The sequence below is a fragment of the Equus caballus genome, chromosome 21 (assembly GCF_041296265.1).
Source record: "Equus caballus isolate H_3958 breed thoroughbred chromosome 21, TB-T2T, whole genome shotgun sequence".
Lineage (NCBI taxonomy): Eukaryota > Metazoa > Chordata > Mammalia > Perissodactyla > Equidae > Equus > Equus caballus.
The window spans coordinates 10,913,619-10,932,795 of record NC_091704.1 but is presented as its reverse complement, the minus strand read 5'-3'; the positions used below and the strand labels follow the sequence as shown (position 1 = coordinate 10,932,795).

General features: G+C 53.8%; 2 protein-coding genes across 2 annotated transcripts; both read right to left on the bottom strand.

Annotated features, from left to right (window-relative positions):
* Positions 1-652: 652 nt before the first annotated feature.
* Positions 653-4,179, bottom strand: LOC102150383 (ral guanine nucleotide dissociation stimulator). The gene is made up of 7 exons (XM_070246177.1): positions 4,050-4,179; positions 3,211-3,279; positions 2,697-2,771; positions 2,096-2,122; positions 1,603-1,724; positions 1,294-1,397; positions 653-957 (listed from the first exon to the last, which is right to left on the bottom strand). The coding sequence occupies exons 1-7, from the start codon at positions 4,176-4,178 to the stop codon at positions 896-898; spliced, it is 588 nt and encodes a 195-aa protein (XP_070102278.1). The 5' UTR covers position 4,179; the 3' UTR covers positions 653-895.
* Positions 4,180-4,406: 227 nt separating this feature from the next.
* On the bottom strand, positions 4,407-6,383 carry LOC138919777 (ral guanine nucleotide dissociation stimulator-like). Its single transcript, XM_070246176.1, has 3 exons — positions 6,085-6,383; positions 5,098-5,313; positions 4,407-4,731 (listed from the first exon to the last, which is right to left on the bottom strand). Exons 1-3 carry the CDS (start codon positions 6,091-6,093, stop codon positions 4,519-4,521), a joined length of 438 nt encoding a protein of 145 aa, XP_070102277.1. The 5' UTR covers positions 6,094-6,383; the 3' UTR covers positions 4,407-4,518.
* Positions 6,384-19,177: the final 12,794 nt, after the last annotated feature.

Here is a 19,177-nt window from a genome sequence, read left to right as displayed (position 1 = left end):
AATGTTCCCTCGTCCTCCAAGTGCAGAAAGGCAGCCACGGTCCTGGGCAGGAATTGTGCTAGGCACAGGCCAGGGCCAGCTTTTTGGCTATTGAGGAAGGTTAGGTCTGAGCTAACATCTGCAGCCAATCCTCCTATTTTTGCTGAGGAAGACTGACCCTGAGCTAACATCCGTGCCCATCTTCCTCTACTTTATATGCGGGACACCTGCCACAGCGTGGCTGGACAAGGGATGCTTAGGTCCGCACTCAGGATCTGTACCAGCGTACCTCAGGCGGTCAAAGGGGACCATGGGAACTGAACCGCTGCACCACTGGGCTGGCCCCAAGCAAGTGCTACTTTTAAAGACACCCCCGTTTCCGTGGCTGTTGTTCTGCCAGAGAAAGTCCCTCCAACGTCTCAGCCCCGGGAGATCGGAGGGGCTGCTTCTGCTCCAGGACCAGGTGAACCACACTGCAATGATCCTGTCCTCTGAGTGAGGGGGACACGGGAATGTCCTTCAGCAGCCAGGGACGGCACTGGCACTTCTCTCTTCATCACATGCCCTGAGCTGAGGACTCTGCGAGGTTTCTGAATTCAAGGAGGAATGTGAGATTCTGGATCTCATTTTCATGAGCACAGAGAGCGAAAGAACCACATGTCCACCCCCAGGCTGAGAAAAAAACAGAAATTTAATAGAATACCCAAACTTAGCATTTATCATTGACAACAAAAACATGGCCCCTCCAAAGAGGGAAATAGGCGCTGGGGAAAATGTGTGAGGGAGATGGGGGGATCGTCCACTCCGTTGTTGCCTTCAGGGACCCCAGGAAATGGATCACAAAGTTTTTATTCACATCAGCCTCTGAGAGGTGGCCCCATGCACCTGAGTGTCCCCGCTGTGTCCCTGCTGCAGTTCAGCTGGTCTCAGGAGCATCATCTGCCACCACCGCTGGGCTCTTATTTGGGGGCCTGGTGTCTGGATAGAGAGAGGAATTTCCTAGGGGGCCTCCCCCAGAAACACAGCATACTCTCCCCCCTCCCCGCACCCACTGTACCCTGTGCCCCAGCCCCGGTTCTGAGTGCTCAGTCAGCCAACAGCACCCCATGTCCCTGACACAGGGGCTATTTAGTGTCACCCACTTCACAGAGGAACAAACCAGTCCCAGAAATGCGAGGGGAATCGCCCATGACAGGACTGCTCAGCGGTGGAGCTGGGGCCCCAGCACCACAGCTGTCTGACTCCCCTGGCCCAGACTTGGCCTGAATCTGTACTGAGCCCCTGGATTCAGCCACTGCCAGTCCAGACACTCACTCAGCCCTGGGCGGGAAGATGAGTGGCTCTTCTTGTCTGTGAAGAAGAGTCGAATCTTTCTGGTCCACTGGTATCGTGGCTCCAGCTGACAGGACAGGCTGTAGCTACAGGACAGAGTCGAGTTGTTGGCTCCCAGGAGCCACGCCTGAGCTGTGCCTCCCAGAGCCTCCCAGCAGCTGGAGTCCCAGGGCCCCAGGGGTCGCCATGCAGCCAGATCTGAGGCTGACCATGGAGCCACGGCCATGGACACTGGAGCTGGTCTGCAGAGAGAGTCTGCCCTGCCCTCACCCAACTCCTGCCCCGCCTCACCTCGCCTCCTCGCTCAGGGGCTCCACGGCCTGGAACCAGGCCCCAAAATGCTCATCGGGCTGCACGGTGTACAGATTTGCAGCCTTCTGGACCATCTCGATGTCCTTGATGAATTTGAATTCCTGGGACAGAGGAAGGACAGGATGGAGACATGGCCTGGGTGGGGTACCCTGCAGGGCTCTTGGAGGGGGTGAGGAGGGGAACAAGGAGCCAGTGTGGGGCCTTTGCCAACTTGGGAACTCTCCTTCCCTGCAATTCCAGTCAGGACGTGCCTGTTCTCACAGTTGGCCCGAAATAGATCCTCTACCAGGAAGGGGTCATTGATGCCAGCCCTTCCCCCATCCGCCAACACCATAGGATCCCCAGCTCTGTATATCAAACTCTGCAAATAAATGTCCGACCCCAGGGATTGAGCTAGAGGGCTTGTTATGAAAGGGGGGCTCTCTCATTCCCACACACCCACACTCACCACAGTGAGGCCGCAGCTCCTTACCTCATTCCGACAGCTGAGCACATTGCCCTGGAAGGCAGACAGCCGAAGTCCATCAGAAACAGCCCCCTTAGCCCAGAACTAGCCCCCATCCCACCCCTTCCAGTGTTGCACTGCTGCCAGTGGGCAGGCCCTTCCAGAGACCGGACTTGGACCTGGGCCAGGCTCTGGGCTCCAGACCTGGGGGCAGAGGAGCTGAGACCTTGTAATCTAACCCTCTCTGATGACACATGGGGAGACTGAGGCCTCAGGCAGGAAGGGACAGCTCAGCCACTGATGTGCTTCCTGACTGGGAGGGGCCCGACTTCTCTTCCCTCATGGGCAGGGCCAGAGGGAGAGGCTGAGTCCAGCTCAGACACCACCTCCTGGGGCCACACAGTCAGGCAGCTCTGAGCCTCAGCAGCCCTGGGAGCCTGGATGGTGGCCTAGGCAGAGCCTCCCATCACTCATTGCTGAGATGGGCCTGATGCCCTGGCTTCCACAGGAGGCTGGGAGGCTCTGCAGAGGACCTTTCCAAGTGTGAGAGCTCAGGGCTCAGGCAGGACTCTCTCCTCCCAAACCCTCAGGAGCCTGATCCCACGGCCCCACCTCCAGGCTCACTCACCTCCACATAATAATCCGTCTCATCATGCAGCAGCTCCAGGTAACTGAAGATCATCTCGAGGGAGGGGATGACACCCTGATCCATGAAGGTGGGGACGGTGATGAGTTCCAGCACTCAGGTGACCCCATGAACCCTCCCCTGAAACCCCTTACCCCAGCCACCTGCCCACCCCAGGCTCCCACGTACAGTAGCCTAGGACCCTCAGGAGCCCCCACCACACACAATGCCCTCCTCCCCTCCCCTCCAGGAACACCAAACTCCCCCAGTCACGTCCCAGGGCTGGCTGTGGGCCAATCCCAGGGAGTGTGGCCCCTGCCCCTCCCCACCCCAAAACCATCCTGCTCTCAGCCCTTCCAGGCCTCCTCCTGCTCACTGCCAATGCAGGCCCTTCAGGCTCGGCAGCCACAGCAGATACGCTGGAGGAGGAAGGCCCCTCTCCTAGGGCAGGCCTCTAGCTGGGAGGGGGAGCACCCTCTCTTCTGACTCCTGGGCACCTCCCCCCAGGCACCCTCACCTGCTGCTGCCGCCTCTCCCGGGCTCTATGGCGGCCCCTCTGTGCAGTGGCCAACACGGAGGTCGCCTCCTGTCAGTGCCGAGGACAGGGTCAGAGAGGCCCTGCTCCCTTCCACATGTCCCTCAAGGCCCCTGACCTCAGACCCTGGCCATCTGGCTCCAGTCCCCTGCTGTCTATGCTGTTCCCACCTCCAGGGTGCTCTGATTCTAGACCAGTCCTGGCTCCAGGACTCACTCTTGTGTGACCTTGGGCCTGCCCAGGCCTCCCTGAGACTCTTTCCTCATCAGGAAAGAGTGGGGAGAACTCCACCTGCCTCCAGGGCTCTCCTGAGGACTCCCTGTCATCTGACTGTCATCACTGCTCTCCCCTCAGCTCTCAAGGAGGAGCCAGCACAAATCTCCTCCCATTCCTGTCCTCCCTTGGACGGTATCACCCCACCGTGAGGCCTGCACCACGTCATCTCCCTCCATTTCCCAGAGGAGGAGACCGAGGCCCACAGAGGGGCAGAGACTTGCTCAAGGACCCACTGAGGAGAGGCCACTCTCTGTCCCAGCCAGAGTCCCTGTCCCTGCTGCCTTCACCCCTCGCCCTGCCCCACCACTGACCACGGTCCTGACCTCTGCACTCCCAGAGTGTGTCCCAACAATAACCAAACTGAGACATGGAGGGAGAGGGCAGAGGGTGTTGGTGGTGGCCGTGCGGCATCTCCTTCCTGCCCCACCGACAGGGATCTCTGAACCCCAGGATGGCCTTACCATAGCCTCACTTCCTAGGATGCCCTCAGGATGTTCCCGGCCCCCTCGCACACCCCTCCTCCCAGATCTCCAGCCCCAGGTTACCTTCAGGAACAGTCTCTTGCTCACATGCTGCTGTCCCCTGCACCACTTCTTAAAGGTGTAGGAGCTCTCCCTGGGGGAGTGGGAAAGAAAGAAAGAAAGATTATGGGGTGGTTGAAGGGCAAATCCCATTTGTTTGAGATCCCAGAAGACCCAAACAGCCTGGGGCCTGGATGAGGGATTTCACTGGGTTGCTCTGAGCCGCGAGGTCCCCATGGGACTGGGGAGGGGCCTCTCCTGTTGTCACCTGGGGCCTCCATTCCCATATCTACCACATAGATCTGTTTTGAACACTCTTGGTTTCAGTTGGATGGAGATTTCTGTTGCTGCAAAGGAAACACTTGAGAATCTCCAACTGGGCTCAAGTCAGGATCTGATATTGAAGGAAATGAGTTCCTGGGCAGAACCGCTGGCCTAAGGGCCCTGAGAGGCTCAGAGACCCAGGAACCAGATCAGTCCGTGTCCCAGGCATTCACTTCTCCCAGGTGGTCTCAGCTGACTGCGGGGGCCATGGCCACCCAATGCTGGGTGCAGGGTCCACCTCCCCCTCATGGTGCTTGGATGGAGAGCAGCCTACCCACCTGGACACTTGTCCCCAGGTGTCTTTGAGACGCTTAATGGCAGGGCTCTGCAGAGCAGAAAGGATTGTGTGGAAGGATGCGAAATTTCTGAGGCCTAGGCACCCCTAGGGAAGGGAAGAGATTGAGCTGTGAGTGGGGGCTGGAGCTCTCCAGCTCTGGATTCTGTCCCCTCATGGACTTCTCCTGTCCTGGATGAGACAGATGCCCAGGAAACCCAGGGAGGGCACACCTGGGACCTGAGGAGTAACACTGCCAGGCATAAGGATTTTTAGCTGAACACAAGGAAGGAGCACAGGAAGGAAGTGAGCTTGCCACCACCAGGACCTCAAGTCAAGGTCAGTGTGGCCCTGGCAGGAGTGTCTAGGGCCAGTGCAGGGACTCAGACCACAGACTTCAATATCGACAGCTGAGAAACAAGAGGCAATTCCCATGACTCCAGACAGGGCCTCCATGGGCCTCCCATGACTTACCTCGGCCACATGAATCCACAGCTCCACCATCCTGGCCCTGTCCTGCGCTGTCATGCCCAGGGCCCCGAGGCACGTAGCGATGACACTGTTGGCCAAGGTGTTTGTGTGTGCCACAGTGTCATGGATGGTGGGTGCCAGGTACTTGTGGTCCCTGTGGTCTCGCTGGGACCAGATGGAGCCCAGGGAGTGGGCAGGCACCAATTTCTTGAACAGCTCCTGAGGAAGATTCAGAGTGTTGCCAGCACTGCCTCACCCCAGCTCGGCATCCATGGTCCTCCACAGTCCCAGGCGGGTTGAGGACAGAGCAGGAGCTCAGGAAGAAGAGGATGTGATCTCTGAGGTGTGTGGGATTCCCTGGGTTTTGTCTGTGTCCACTGAAGGTCTCAGCACAAGATGACCCGGGACACAGTGCTGTGCAGAAGGGAGGGCATTTGCTCCCAGCCCCATCTCACTTCCTCCAAGCTCCAGAACACAGCCCTCACAGGCCACCCCAAGGGACATCTTCCACCCATCACAGTCCCCCTTGGGTCCCACTCCCCATTCCCATGCACATTCCCCTGAGGCAGGGAGAAGCACCTGCTTTATCTGATTGTCTCCGCTGGAGTCAGTACACATCACATGCCTGATACGTGCTGAGGATTTGAAGGCCCCCTGGGCACACGCGTGATTGGCCCAAGGACCTGGCAGCACTTCAGTGAGCTCCCTCCTGCACCAAAGGGCCAGACCCTGCCCAACTTCCTCTCTGTTCCACCTCATTCATCGGCACAGCCACCCCGTGCAGCAGGTGCTCTTAGTGTCTGGCTCTGCTGTGCACGTGGGGACAGCGAGCTCTTGGGGTTAAGAAAGTGCCTAAGTCGCAGTGTTGGTAACGGGGGAGCAGGAATGTGGACCCAGATCATCAGATTTTGGATCAGGGAATGGCAGGTGTGGGGCAGCTCACGGCACAGGAAGGCAGGGCCCCCCTGCCCTGCAAGCCCTGCTGCTCACCGCCTCCATCCTCGTCAGCTGCTCTGCCACCAGCCGGGGAGGGAAGTCCAAGATGTTCAGCTTCTCCTCCCTCAGCTGGTTTTCGGTGGTCACAGCCCAGGGTTCAGTGGGCTCTAGTTCAGGAGCTGGCACTGGGGCTGAAGCTAATGGTGCCCCTTCCTCCAGCCCTGTAGGGTCCGATGCAGGTGACGCTGGCTCCAGCTCTGCCACGGGTGGTGGGGCTGGAGCTGGAGATGGCTCTAGCCCAGGGGCTGGTTCTGGCTCCGGCTCTGGCTCTGGATGTGGCAGGAGCTTTGGAGCTGGCTCTGCAGCAGGATAAGGAGAAAGTTTCACCCACACACCTGACAGTTTCTGTGCCTTTCCAAAGACAGGAAGGACTCCACTGCCTTTAAGGGAACTCTAGCCCATGAACCTCAACACAGACAGTCTTCTCAGACTCCAGTCCCCTCACCTTTCTGTTTGGCCTCAATGTCCTTCAGGTGCTCCAGGTATCCTGGCAGAAGGTAGGCATGGCACGCCACATGTGAGCCACCAAAGCTGACATGCAGAGTGGCCAGCTGCAGGGTCCAGCATGGAAACTGTAGGGGCTCCCTGCAATCCTGCCCTTGGCCCAGCCAGGTTCCCAGCAGGAAATAGATAGCACTGAAGGGAGGCAGATGGGCCAGAGAGTCAGTGGCCCGGCCTTTCCTTAAACACCACCCTCCCAAGGCACTCTTGTTAGCATCTGGGCCCCTGTGCCATCTCCTCCCCCTCCAGAGGAGGGGCCCATCCCAGCCCTGAGCCCCGGCTGGCTGTCCTGGCTGTGGCAGGTCTGCTCATCCAGCAGGTTGAACACAGAGTCTGTGAGAGTCTCTTTTTCCCACCCACACTCTCCTCCCCAAGGGTCTGGACACAGCCCACCCCAGCCCTCCATGCAAATGGGCCACTGGAATGAAGACTCGAGAAGATCTGTGAGCAGCTTGCTCACACACCTCCTACTATGGACCTGGCGGTGGTGCTCACAAGGGGTGGATGTGGAGAAAGGGAGGCAGAATGAGCTGGGACTCTGCTGGGATTGGGTCTCTAGGAGGCAACTCAGCCCAGCCTCCCTTCCGGTTCTCAGGGGGCCTGGGACCCATGCATAGCTCTCTTTGAGTCCAGTCCTGCCGGAGTGGAAGCCATCAGAACTCAGCCCTCCCATGGGAATCACAAGATGGGTGAGATGCAGGGTTCTCCCAGGCCTGACCCGGCCACAGCCTCCATCCTCTCCCCGCACCCTGTTTGCTAGAGACAGGAGGCCCTCCTTCTCGACCCAAAGACCACTCACTTTGGGAGGTGGCCCTGTCCTCCAGCATCCCGCACGCAATGGGCCAAGCTGCCTCCATGTGTCCCAAAGGGGATGAGGGCATCAGCCGGGATGGAGGGTAGATGGGACCTAGGAATGATGTCAAGTGTGACTGACTCTCAGATTAGAGAGGAGGCCCAGGGAGGCTGTCTGCTTCATTTATTGAGTGACACTTAGTGTGTCCAGATGCCCTGCACACAGTACGTCCTTCATAGACATTGTTAAATGAACTCCAACCAGAACCACCGCAGGTGTCTGAGTGGGCCTGTGGCCCCTCTGCGGGCCTAGAGATCCCTAAGTGGCTACACCAAGGACAAGCACCAGGGCCAGCTGGATGGCATCTCAAACTCCTTGACAGGGTGCTCTCCAGGTGCTTTTCCAAACTCAAAAAGCCACAAGCCAGTGAAGGGAGAGGAAGACTACTTTTCATGGGAGGCAGAGAAATAATCACCACCAGCAACCACAGCATGGCCCACCACCCTCTCTGCAGAGCCGGGCACCAGGGTAGCACCTGAAGGGCTGATCCCATTCATTCCTAGGAGAAGCCTAGCAAGTTCATCCTCTCCCACCCCACGTTTCCGAGGAGCCAACTCAGGCTCAGAGAGATGTGGTGACATTCCCAAGGCAAGACACAAGCTGGCAGTGGGCAGAGTCACCACTGTGCTGAGGAGGAGGTGGGCCGTTACCTGGGAAACAGCTGGTCCAGCACCTGGTGGGCTGTGCTGGAGCCTGAGTCGCTGCAGAGGGAGGTGATGACACTGCAGAGGACTCTGCTGGGGAAGGCTGGCAGCACAGTCTCTGAGAGCCTCTGCATCATGCCTGCCTGGAGGGCACGCATCCTGCAGGCCTCAGTGACAGACAGAGTGGACTCATCTTCACTCTGGGTGGGATGAGGAGGACACAGGGTCAGGGCCACAACTGCAAACCACCAGGATTATCAAGGTCTGCAGCTGACACAGGAACTCCTAGCCCCTCCCAGACGTGTGCGACAGGAGACACAGGGGCTCCCACACTCAGCAAGGCTCTGGGCTTTCAAAGTACAATCTGACTTTGGGCCTGCAAAGGATTCCACATTGAGCTCCCTCGAGGCCATTTGCTCGCCGAGGGACAACAGACCTCCCTCTGTGCAGAGCACCAGCCCAGTGAATCCTCAACAGACACCCCTCTCTAGAGAGGAGGACAGAGGCTTAGGCATGCCAAGTGGATTCTCTAGGTCCTGTGGGTCAGAACTGAGAACCGCCCAAACTGGGGGCTGAGGGACATCCCCTCTAACTGCCTGAGGCTTCATCAGACCCTGACCCGGAGGGAAATGTTATGTGGCCACCTCACCCCTCCCAGGTCTGGAAACAGTGTAAAGGGCAGTGACACGTTCTGAGAATCCCTTTGACTTCCAAAACACGCTGATGGTTATTTCTCTTACATTAAAGGGAGTTTGGAGACCCTCATTATCGAGGTTCCATTTTCCAAAAAAGGCAAAATTCAAAGATACTCAGGGCCTATTGGGAAGTGACAACGACATCAACGTTTTCTCTAATCTTCCTAGGGAAATGCAGAGAGTGCCCTCCTACCCTCCTATGCAGCTGGTGGGGAGGAGCGGAAGTCCAGATTCCTTTGGGACTGTGGGACACTCAGGGGGGACAGCCCTGTTAGGGTCCCAGGAGATGGGCAGTTTGAGTTTTTATTCTGGGCCTGCACTGGTCATCTCAAGGTTCTGGGTGGGAAGACCCCTCCGTGCCCACTCTCACCTCAGAGCAGCCCAGGTGATTGATGGTGGTGCGGTGCAGCTGGCCCCTGTCCAGGGAGATGGAGTACCCGAAGCCATCCGTCAGCTCTTCGACCACCTCCTGCATGCAGCTCTGCAAAGACAGTGACCGAGAGCTGGGCCAGGAGGTCTCAGGGGCCTGCCTCGACTTGGCCACAGGAGGTAACCCCAGCACAGATCAGGTACCGAGCAGCATTTGCATAGACCTCCAGCCAGGGAGGGAATCATATGACAACCGGATGGATCGGGACTAACCTATGGCTAGAGGAGCTTGGTTCCCAGCACCCACTCTCCCATCCTTCTAGCCACCACCTAGGCTGGGAACATGACACACTGCCAGGCTTCCAACACCGAGTGAACAGCTCCTACCCAGGGTGGGTCCCCGCTCTGCCCCGCCGTCCATCTCTCACTCCCCTCCGACAGACAAGTAGGCTCAGAGCGGTGTGGGGGTGGCATCCAGTTGTGGCCTAACCCGGTTGGCTTTCCCTGTGTTACCTGAGTGCTCCTCCTGCCAATTGGACAGAGGTGGTGCAGGTGAGGGCCAAGCCAGTGTCTATAGTGACTGAAAAGGCTCTTTTTCTTGGCTTTCCTGAAGCCAGAGCCTCCACAACTCGGGAGACAGCAATAGAACATCCTCTTGTCTTCAGTGTCACCACTCAAGTGGGCTCGATAGGATGTTATGTCTAGAATGTGGGCGCCTGGAGACCAGTGTGCTAAGTTCTGTTGGAGTCTGTCTCCAAGGAAGTGAGGTCACTTCCTCAAGGTTCCCTTACCTGGGCCCCTTCCTTCAATCACACCCACCCAAAACCTCTCTGGGATCTTGGCTGCTCACCCTCCTTGCCCATGTCACCTCCAGAACTGTACACAAATAGCCAGCACAGATCCCAACACAGGACCTTGAGATGGAACCAGTGCTCCAGCTTGAGGACATGCAGCTGAGTTCCGACCTCTTTTTTCCTACAAGCTCTGTGTCCTGGAAATGCCATTGGGCCTCCCAGGGCCTCCTCAATCACCCAACCTGCACGATGGGGACGAGGCCAGAAATAGCTCCCTCGGGACATCCTCAGGTGTAGAACAGATAATAGCGACAACACCTGTGGTCTGGTTTGCATGTGTCTGATGCACACACTTAGAGATGAAAGAATGACAAGAAGGGGTGGGATGCAGTGTGGAGTACCCCTCAAAACAGGACTGGGTTCCAGCTCTGTGACCTTGAGAAAGTCACTGCCTCTCTGGGCCTCGTTTCCAGGTCTGCACCTCTAAGAGATGGAAATTAGGGGAAATTCAGATATTTCCATTCACTGGCATGAACCTTGCACGGTCTCCTGTTTGACTTAGAATCAGACCCAAGTGCCTTGTGTCGGCCTCTGTAGTGGGCAGCCTCCACTATGGCTCCTGGTGCTCACTGTCTTCTGCTGTGCACGTCCTTGTGGAACCACAAGTGGTCAGGAACTGCCTTCTGAATAGAATGCAGCCAAGGTGATGGGATGGCCTGCAACCCAGGGTTAAGAACAAAAAGCCTGGCCCTTCCTTCTTACTCATTGGCTTTAGTCTCCTCTGTCTTTCCCTCCTTCTGTTTCCATCTCTCTCTCTCTCTGCATCTTATATCTCTGGAACTGGGGGAGCAAGTGTGCATGTTTTCAGTTGTCCTATGAAGATGTTCCATAGGAGAGAATGGAGGGAACGATCGGCCAACAGACAGGCAGGAACTCAGACTTTCAGTCCAAACAAACCCCGTCAACATGCATGTGAGTGAACTTGGGAGCAAACCCTCCACGAGTCGAGCCACAATAGAGCTGCAGCCCCTGCTTCACAGAGACCTTGAGGCAGAGGCACCCAGCTAAGCTGTGCCCCATTCCTGGCACACAGAATTTGTGAGATGTTAAGGATTTGTATTTTCTAGGTGCAACGTCTTAGAGCAGTGTCATCAGAGAGCGACGGGAAAAGCACAGTCTGCCAGTTCCTGCCCTCTGGCCCTGCTGTCCCCATCTAACCTCCTCTCTCTTCTCAGGCTCCTTCCAGTCCAACTCAATCCACTGTCATCTGTTCCCTGACTGACTCACTAATCCAGGAGTGATTAACATGGGCAATATTCGTGTTCTACCATCTTTTCGTTGATTGGCAGGAGCTAGTATTCTTTACAAAACTTGTGTATTTTTACACAGGAAAGGATAGGTGAGTTCTATAACAGCCCTTCTTGCAAAGTTCTCACTAACGTATTGAGTCTCTAACAGAATCCACCGCTGGGAACTTCACAAAAGATCCTGACCTTTACTCTCTGTTTTAGATATTCCTGATTGGTAAATTTTCTTGACTCCTGGCTCCTTTCCTGAGGTTCGTCCACTTAGAACAACGTAGGACTGCAACCTCTTGCCACTTGAGAAGTAGTGGTTCAACTCTATGATGATGTTGGTCTTGCTTTCTAAGTGTGTGTGTGTATGCATGTGTGTATGAGACTGTTTTCTGCATCTTGCCACGTGGGTCAGATTGACTCCTTTCCTTGGAAAAATTGTCCCTAACCACTTTCTCTGGGCTTTATTTTCACGTCTTGAACAGTGCTGTCCAACAGTAGAATTTCACACTCTATCTTATGAAATTTAAACTTTTTTTAAATACTCACATTTAAAAAAGTAAAAATAAACAAGTGAAACTAATTTTAATGGTATATTTAAACCCATTATAACCAAGATATTACCATTTGTCCAGGCAATCTATGTAAAAATTAATAGTGAGATAGTTCACATTTTTTTTTAATGGGATCAACAAATCCATTTACATAGTCTCCGTTTGTAAGTTGAAATTTTTTACATATGCGGTTTCTGTGTCCCCCACTCAGAACATGGGCTGACTTGTGAGAGAGAAAATAAAGCAGAACAGGCATAAGTAACCATCACTGTCAATCCAGCTCAGCACGAACACTCACAACTGACAAAAAGGCTGTCCCTGACCAGGGAGTAGAGGCCCCTCGGGGTCACATGGTGGATCAGCTGGCTCAGCACCCAGGAATGCTGCTCTCTGTCACATGGGGTCTCTGTCACACTCTCCATCATGAGCCATGGGGTCAGGGTGGTAGGTGCAGACAGCTTCCATGCTGGAGGCTGCCCCTTCCTCCGCAGGCCCGGGGAGAGAGGAATGTGGGGACTCTAGAGAGATGTCCTGAATCCTCTGATGAAGGGGACCAGAGGGAGGGAGGAGCAAATTGGCAGTCAGTGGGAAGAGTGAAAACTGGGGTGGTCACCGAAAGTGTTCATGACTCTCAAATGCTCAGAAAAGGGACTTCCCTGAGGGAGATCAGTCTACAGCCCAAGACAAGGGGCCCAGGCTGCTCTTCTTGAACAAGGATCCAAGCAGGGGAGGAGGCAGGAGGAGGACGAGCAGGAGAGACAGCAGGTGGGGTGCGGCTGGCTGGCACTCATCCTGCAGGGAGCTGTGGGCACCAGGGTCTCATCAGGTGCTGCAGGACTCTCTCAGTGGAGTTCAATGTGGCTGAGCTCTTGCTCATGTCTGTCAAATACTGGATGTTGGAGATGGTGGAGTTGAGTGTGAGGGTCGTGCCCCTTGGCTGCAAGAAGAGAGGGAGAGAGATGGCCATCACTGAGAGCTGGCCTGAGACCAGATCAGAAGCCTGAACTCAGTATCATCTGTTGCCTTTGCTCCCAGTGGAACCACCACCCAATGCTGCGCTCATCCAAGTTGAAGCCAGCATATCTCTCAGCTCCTCCTCCCTCACCTGCCGGTAACACCAATTGCACCTACAGATTGCTCCTCAATGCGTTCCTTCTGTTCATTCACGTCCCAGGTAGGTCTTATCTTTTCTCACCGGAACCAACACCCTAACATGCTCACTGGATGCATTGTCTAAAGGATGTTCTCTGCCTTGAACATTAGAAGCATTTTTCTGAAATGAAGATCTCACTAGAACACTCCTGCTCTAGCATCACCCATGGCTCCCTAAGGCCTTCAGGGTTAAGTTCAAACTGCTTGACCTGGCCCTCAAAGCCCTTGCACATCTGGCTTCTGCTGACTCTTCAGCCTCATTGATGCATTCACTCTGAGTTAGGCTTTATGCTTCAGGCAAACCAAATTCCTGTCAATTCTCCCGTACACTATGCTGTTTTTGCCTACAGGGCCATTGCTCATGCAATTTCCTCTGCCAGGAATACGCTCCACACCTTATTTCCCTATATAACTCCTACTCCTTCTTAAAGACCCCAATTGGGCAAAACTCCCTCCAGAGAGCTCTTCCCACCCAAAGGATGCCAGGTGATTCTCCTCAAAACATCCCACCTTGTCTTAGAATTTTCTGTGACTTTCACAAGACCAGGGGCTCTCTGAGGGCCGCATCAGATTGAAATATTGGTCTAATCCTTGTGATCAGCATGCTTGCCCTCAAAGCAGAATTGCACACCTCGGCTTCCCAGCTGCCCAGTAAGAATTGGTCAGTTGAGGTGTGGGGCTGGAGAGCTCCTCTGGGAAGGAAGAGGGGCCCCCTAGGCCTGTGGTGTCTTCTGGTTGCTCAAGCAATGAGGAAGTAGGCAGGAACATGCTGCCAGGATCAGGAGCTGTGGAAAGGGCTGTCATCTGGCAGACACAGAGACCCCACACAGTGGGTGAAGCCCCACAGGCTCATCTGCACTCCAACAGTGGCTGTCCCGGGACAACCATTCACAGGTGAGCCATAAATGTGAGTGACAGAAGGAGGGATTGTGTGAGTAGAGGGATGTTCGAGCCTGTGAGCGAGATGAACCCAAGAGAGACAGTGTGCTTGAAGAAGAGAGAGACGCAACAAAGAGATAGGTAGAGGCACAGATCGAGGGGATACCTGGATGGACAGAGGAAGAGCGGACAAATGGAGGGTCACAGGGAAAGCAGGAAGAACAAAGACAAGGAAGAGAAGTTGAGAGATGGGAGGAAAGAGGATGGAAGGAGAGAAGAAGGACAAACAGGCGAACAGGCAGGAGGACAGTTGGACAGATTGATACCTGGACAGATGCTCGGGTGGATAGATTGAAGGAAGGAAGGAAAGAAAGAATGGAAGAGGGAGGAAGGGAGGAATGAAGGATAGAAGGAAGAGAGGAAGGAAAGAGTCTGAGAGGAGGGAGAACTGGGAAAGTCACCTGCCCAAGTTCAGAGGGTGCTTTAAAGGGAGGGTAAGGCTGAGAATACAGGACCCCTAACTCCCAGGCTTGTGTCCACCTGTCCCAATGCTACCCGTTATTACTCGTAGAGACGGGCATATGGATGTAAAGGAAACCTTGAGCCCTACCCTCACAATACACAAAACTCAATTCCTGGACACTTTGACCTAAAGGGGAAAGGTAAAATAATGAAACTTCTAGAAGACAACATAAGAAAACATCCTCAGGACCACAGGGTAGAAAAAACTTCTCAAAGAAGACACACACACACACACTCTCCATACAAGAAATATCGGTAAACTGGGATTCATTAAAATTTACGCTTTCGGTTCATCATAAGACACATTACAAGAGGGAATTTGCAAGTCACAGGATGCAAAGAGATTGTCCCAGTTCCAATATTCAACAAAGGATTCACATGCAGAATGCAGAAAATCTTCAGCATATTTATTAGATAAAATGCAGTGAAAGAGATACATATTAATGCTGCTTATTTTAATGAGCCACATTTATTTTGCAAGGACAGTGAACAAAGCAATCTGAAAAGCAGGGGGTGAAAAACGAACAGTAGATAAACAGAATCCCAGGAGGGTTTGGAAAAAGCAATAGAAGCCCCTTACATAACAGTTCATTGGCCTTAGAAAAGGAAAGTACTACTGGATTGTGTTAGGAAGTCAGCAAGATTGAAATATCTAGTGGCTTCAGTGGAAAAATAAGACAGGAAAAAATAACTATGATAGTTATTTGATTTTCCTCCAAATGACTTTATCCCTTAGAGAGCAAGGCACTTTCCTTTTCAATCATCAACACATCAAAGTTTAATTTCCCTCCATTTAGCCTTTTTCGTGGCCATAGGTTAGAAGCAGCAAAGGGGCTCAGCAGGCTGAACCAGTCTGCAGACATACTCTGTCCTGTTCCACATTGGCTCACACACGTGCAAAGTGGGCACTTCTCACAGGGGAAAAGCCTGCAGGGCTGAGGGGCAGCCACCCCTTGGATCCTGTTTGTTTGTACCATTGGAAATTTTTCCTGAGTCCCTACTCAAAAAGGAAGTGGGTGGGGGGTAGAATAAGAAGGCCATATATTTGAAGGAAATAGGAGAAAATATTTCATTGTGAGAGTAATAAATATTGCTTTTCAGAAGTCATGTGTATGTTGAAAGTCTATGTCTTAAGGTACCATAATGAAACAATGTACACCTCACCTTCTCCCTCTTTTATCTGAGCATAAGGTTAAAATCCAGGACATTCCTAAGCTTAAAAAAAACACACAAAAATCACAAGGAAAGTTTTGGAGGTCATGGATGTGTTCAGCACTTGGTTGTGGGGATGATATGATGGGTGTATGCATATGTCCAAACTAATCAATACGCATATAGAAAACGTGTGCATTTTTTGTCTATTACTCATACCTCAACAGAGCTAAAAATTAAAATAAATTCCTAATTTTACTTTTTGAGGGTGTATAAAAGTCAAAATTTCTAATAAAATTCAGATTGTTAATTTCTGAAGATAAATAGCATTCATGCTTTGATGGGTGACCCCACAACTTTCAAAAAAATCAAGAGCAGTTGCTACTGTCAATCTCAGTGGAAGTTATTTTCAACACCTCACCCCCTTCTTTACACCTCATTATTTAAAAACCTAGGAAATAGTCTTCAGCTTTTAAAATGAAGGAGTAAATGAGTCAGCTTGACATTATACTTTATTCAAGATTTAATGTTAAGTAAAGGAAATAACTGAGCATGAGCATGTCCGGCATGTCATTCGAGTATGTCTGGTCTGGGGTTCCGGTTTGTACAGCAGGCAGATCCAGCGTGTCTGGCACCTGGCTCCGGCATGCTTGGCAGGTGGTTCCAGCGTGTCCACCAGATGGGTCCGGTGCATCCTGAAGGTGGTTATGGCGTGTCCAGCAGGTGGTTCAGGCTTGTCCATCACTTGGGTCTGTCGTGTCCAGCACCTGGTTCCAGCACTTGCATCACCTGTTTCTGGCATATCTGGCAGGTGGCTCCAGCATGTCCAGTGGGTGGTTCCGTCATCTCCTGCACCTGGTTACGGTGTGTGCAACAGCTTTTTCTAGCATATCCGGCAGGTGATTCCAGCATGTCCAGCAGGTGGTTCACACTAGTTTGGCAGGTGTTTTGGGTGTGTCCAGCAGGCGGTTCTGGCCTTAGGGCACCAGGTTCCGCTGTGTCCAGCACTTGGTTCTGGCATATCCTGCAAGTGGTTTCAGTGTATCTGGCCCCTGGTTCCAGCATATCCAACACGTGGTTCCAGCGTGTCTAGCAGCTGGTTCAGGTGTGTCTGGGAAGTGGTTCTGTTACATTCGGAAGGTGCTTCCGGCATGTCTGGTGGGTGATTCCAGTGTGTCTGGCAGTTGGTTCCAGCATGTGTGGCTGGTGGTTCCATCGTGTCTGTTTGCTGGTTCTGATGTGTCCGGTGGGTGCTTCTGGGGTGTCCGGCAGTTGCTTTCCACATGTCCAGAAGGTGATTTCACCACATCCAGCAGGTGGCTATGGCATGTCCAGGACCGGAATCCATCAAGTTGGGTGGTGGTTTTGGTATATTTGGGTGGTGGTTCCTGCGTGTCCAGCAGGTGATTTTGGCGTGTCAGGCAGGTGGTTCAGGCGTGTCCAGCAGGTGGTTCAGGCCTGTTCGGAAGGTGGTTTCGGCGCATCCAGCACCTGGTTCTGGCATATCTGACATGTCATTCCGGCATGCCCAGCATGTGATTCCAGATTGTCCATCAAGTGTTTCGGGCATATCCAGCAGGTGTTTCAGTCTTTTCTGGCAGGTGGTTCCGGCATGTCCTGCCAGGGGTACTGGCGTGTCATTCAGGTAGTTCCAGCGTGTCAGGCAGGGGCTTCTGACATGTCCAAGACCTGATTCTGGTGTCTCCAGTGCATGGTTCCAGAGTGTCTGGGTTGTGGTTCTGATGTGTCCAGCAATTGGTTCCAGCATGTCAGGCAGGTGGTTCAGGGGTTTCCAGGGGATGGTTCCGGTATGTCCAGCAGGTAGTTCAGGTGTGTCCGGCAGGTTGTTCAGGCATGTCTGTCAGCTGGTTCAGTGGCATCTGGGACATTGTCCTGGCATGGCCGTCCCGCGGTCCAGGCATTTCTGAAACGTGGTTCTGATGTGTCCAAAAGGTGGTTTGGGCGTGTCCAGCATCTGATTCAGGACTCTCCAGGAGGTGCTTTGGTGGTATCTGGCAGGCGGTCCAGGTGTGTCCAGCATTGGTTCCGGCATGTCCAGTGTGTCTTTCTAGAATGTCTGGACTTTGGTTCTGGGACGTCCAGCAGGCGATTCCAGTGTGTCCGGAACCTGGCTTCGGCATTTTCAGTAGGTGGTTCCTGCATGTCCACCACATGGTCCCAGCGTGTCCTGAAGGTGGTTCCAGCATGTCCAATAGGTATTTCAGTCCTGTCCAGCAAGTGCTTCAGGCTTGCTCGGCAGTTGGTTCAGTCGTGTCCAGCACCTGGTTCCAGCGTGTGTGACTCCTGTCTCTGGCATTTCTGGCAGGTGTTTCTGGTGTGACCAGCAGTTGGTTCATGCAAGTCTGGCAGGTGATTCAAGCGTGTCCAGCGGGTGGCTCTGGCATGTCAGGCAGTTGGTTCCACCTTGCCCAGCATGTGGTTCCGGAATGTCCATAAAGTGGTTCAGGGTGGTCTAGCAGATGGTTGAGGCTAGTCATGCAGCAGCTGCAGGCTTGTCTGGCACCTGGTTCTGGCCTGTGCTGGACCTGTTTCTGGTGTATCCGGCAGGTGGTTCTGGCATGTCCTGCACATGGTTTTGGTGTATCTGACAGGTGATTTGGACATGTCTGGCAGGTGTTTCTGCCATGTCTGGCACCTGGTTCTGGTGTATTCGGCAGGTGGTTTCAGCGTATTTGGCACCTCGTTCCGGCATATCCAACAGGTGGTTCCGGTGTGTCTGGCAGGTGGTTCAGGTGTTTCTGGCATGTGATTCTGGTACGTCTGTAAGGTGGTTCTGGGGTGTCCAGTGGGTGCATCCAGAGTGTCTGGCAGTTGGTTCCGGCATGTCTGAAGGGTGGTTCTGGCATGTCTGAGTGGTGGTTCCAGTGTGTCCGGTGGGTAGTTCTGGCATGTCTGTTGGGTTGTTCCGGTGTAAAAGAGGCCAGGTTCCGGCATATCTGGCAGGTGATTTCGGTGTGTCCAGCAGGTTTTTCCGGTGAGTCAAGCAGATGGTTGTGGTGTGTCCCAGTAGGTTGTTCAGGCATGTGCAAAAGGTGGTTCAGGTCTGTCCTGAAGGTGGTTTCTGCATGTCTGGCACCTGGTTCTGGCATAGCTGACATGTGGTTCCAGCGTGCACGGCATGTGGTTCCAGATGTCTGTAAAGTGGTTCAGTAATATCCAACTGGTGGTTCAGTCTTGTCTGGCGGGTTGTTCAGCTTTCTCTGGCTTGTGGTTCCGGCATGTCCTGCCAGTGGTACTGGCGTGTCATTCAGGTGGTTCCAGCATGTCCAGCAGGGGTTTCCTGAGTGTCTGGCATGAGTTTCCAGTGTGTCTGGAAGGTGGTTCTGATGTGTCAGGAGGGTGCTTCCGGGATGTCTGGCAGTTGGTGCCCGCATGTCCAGTGGGTGATTCCAGCGTGTGCAGCAGGTGGGTACAGCATGTCCAGGACCTGATTCTGTCATGTCGGATGGTGGCTTTGGCATCTTTGGGTGGTGGTTCTGGCGTGTCCAGCAGGTGATTTCAGCATGTACGGCAGGTTTTTCCACCCTGTGTGGAAGTTGGTTCTGGTGTATTCAGGACTTGGTTCAGGGGTATCAAGAAGTTGATTTTGGCGTGTCTGGCAGGCTATTCTGGTGTGTCTGGCAGGCGGTTCTGGCTTGTCTGGCAGGTGGTTCTGG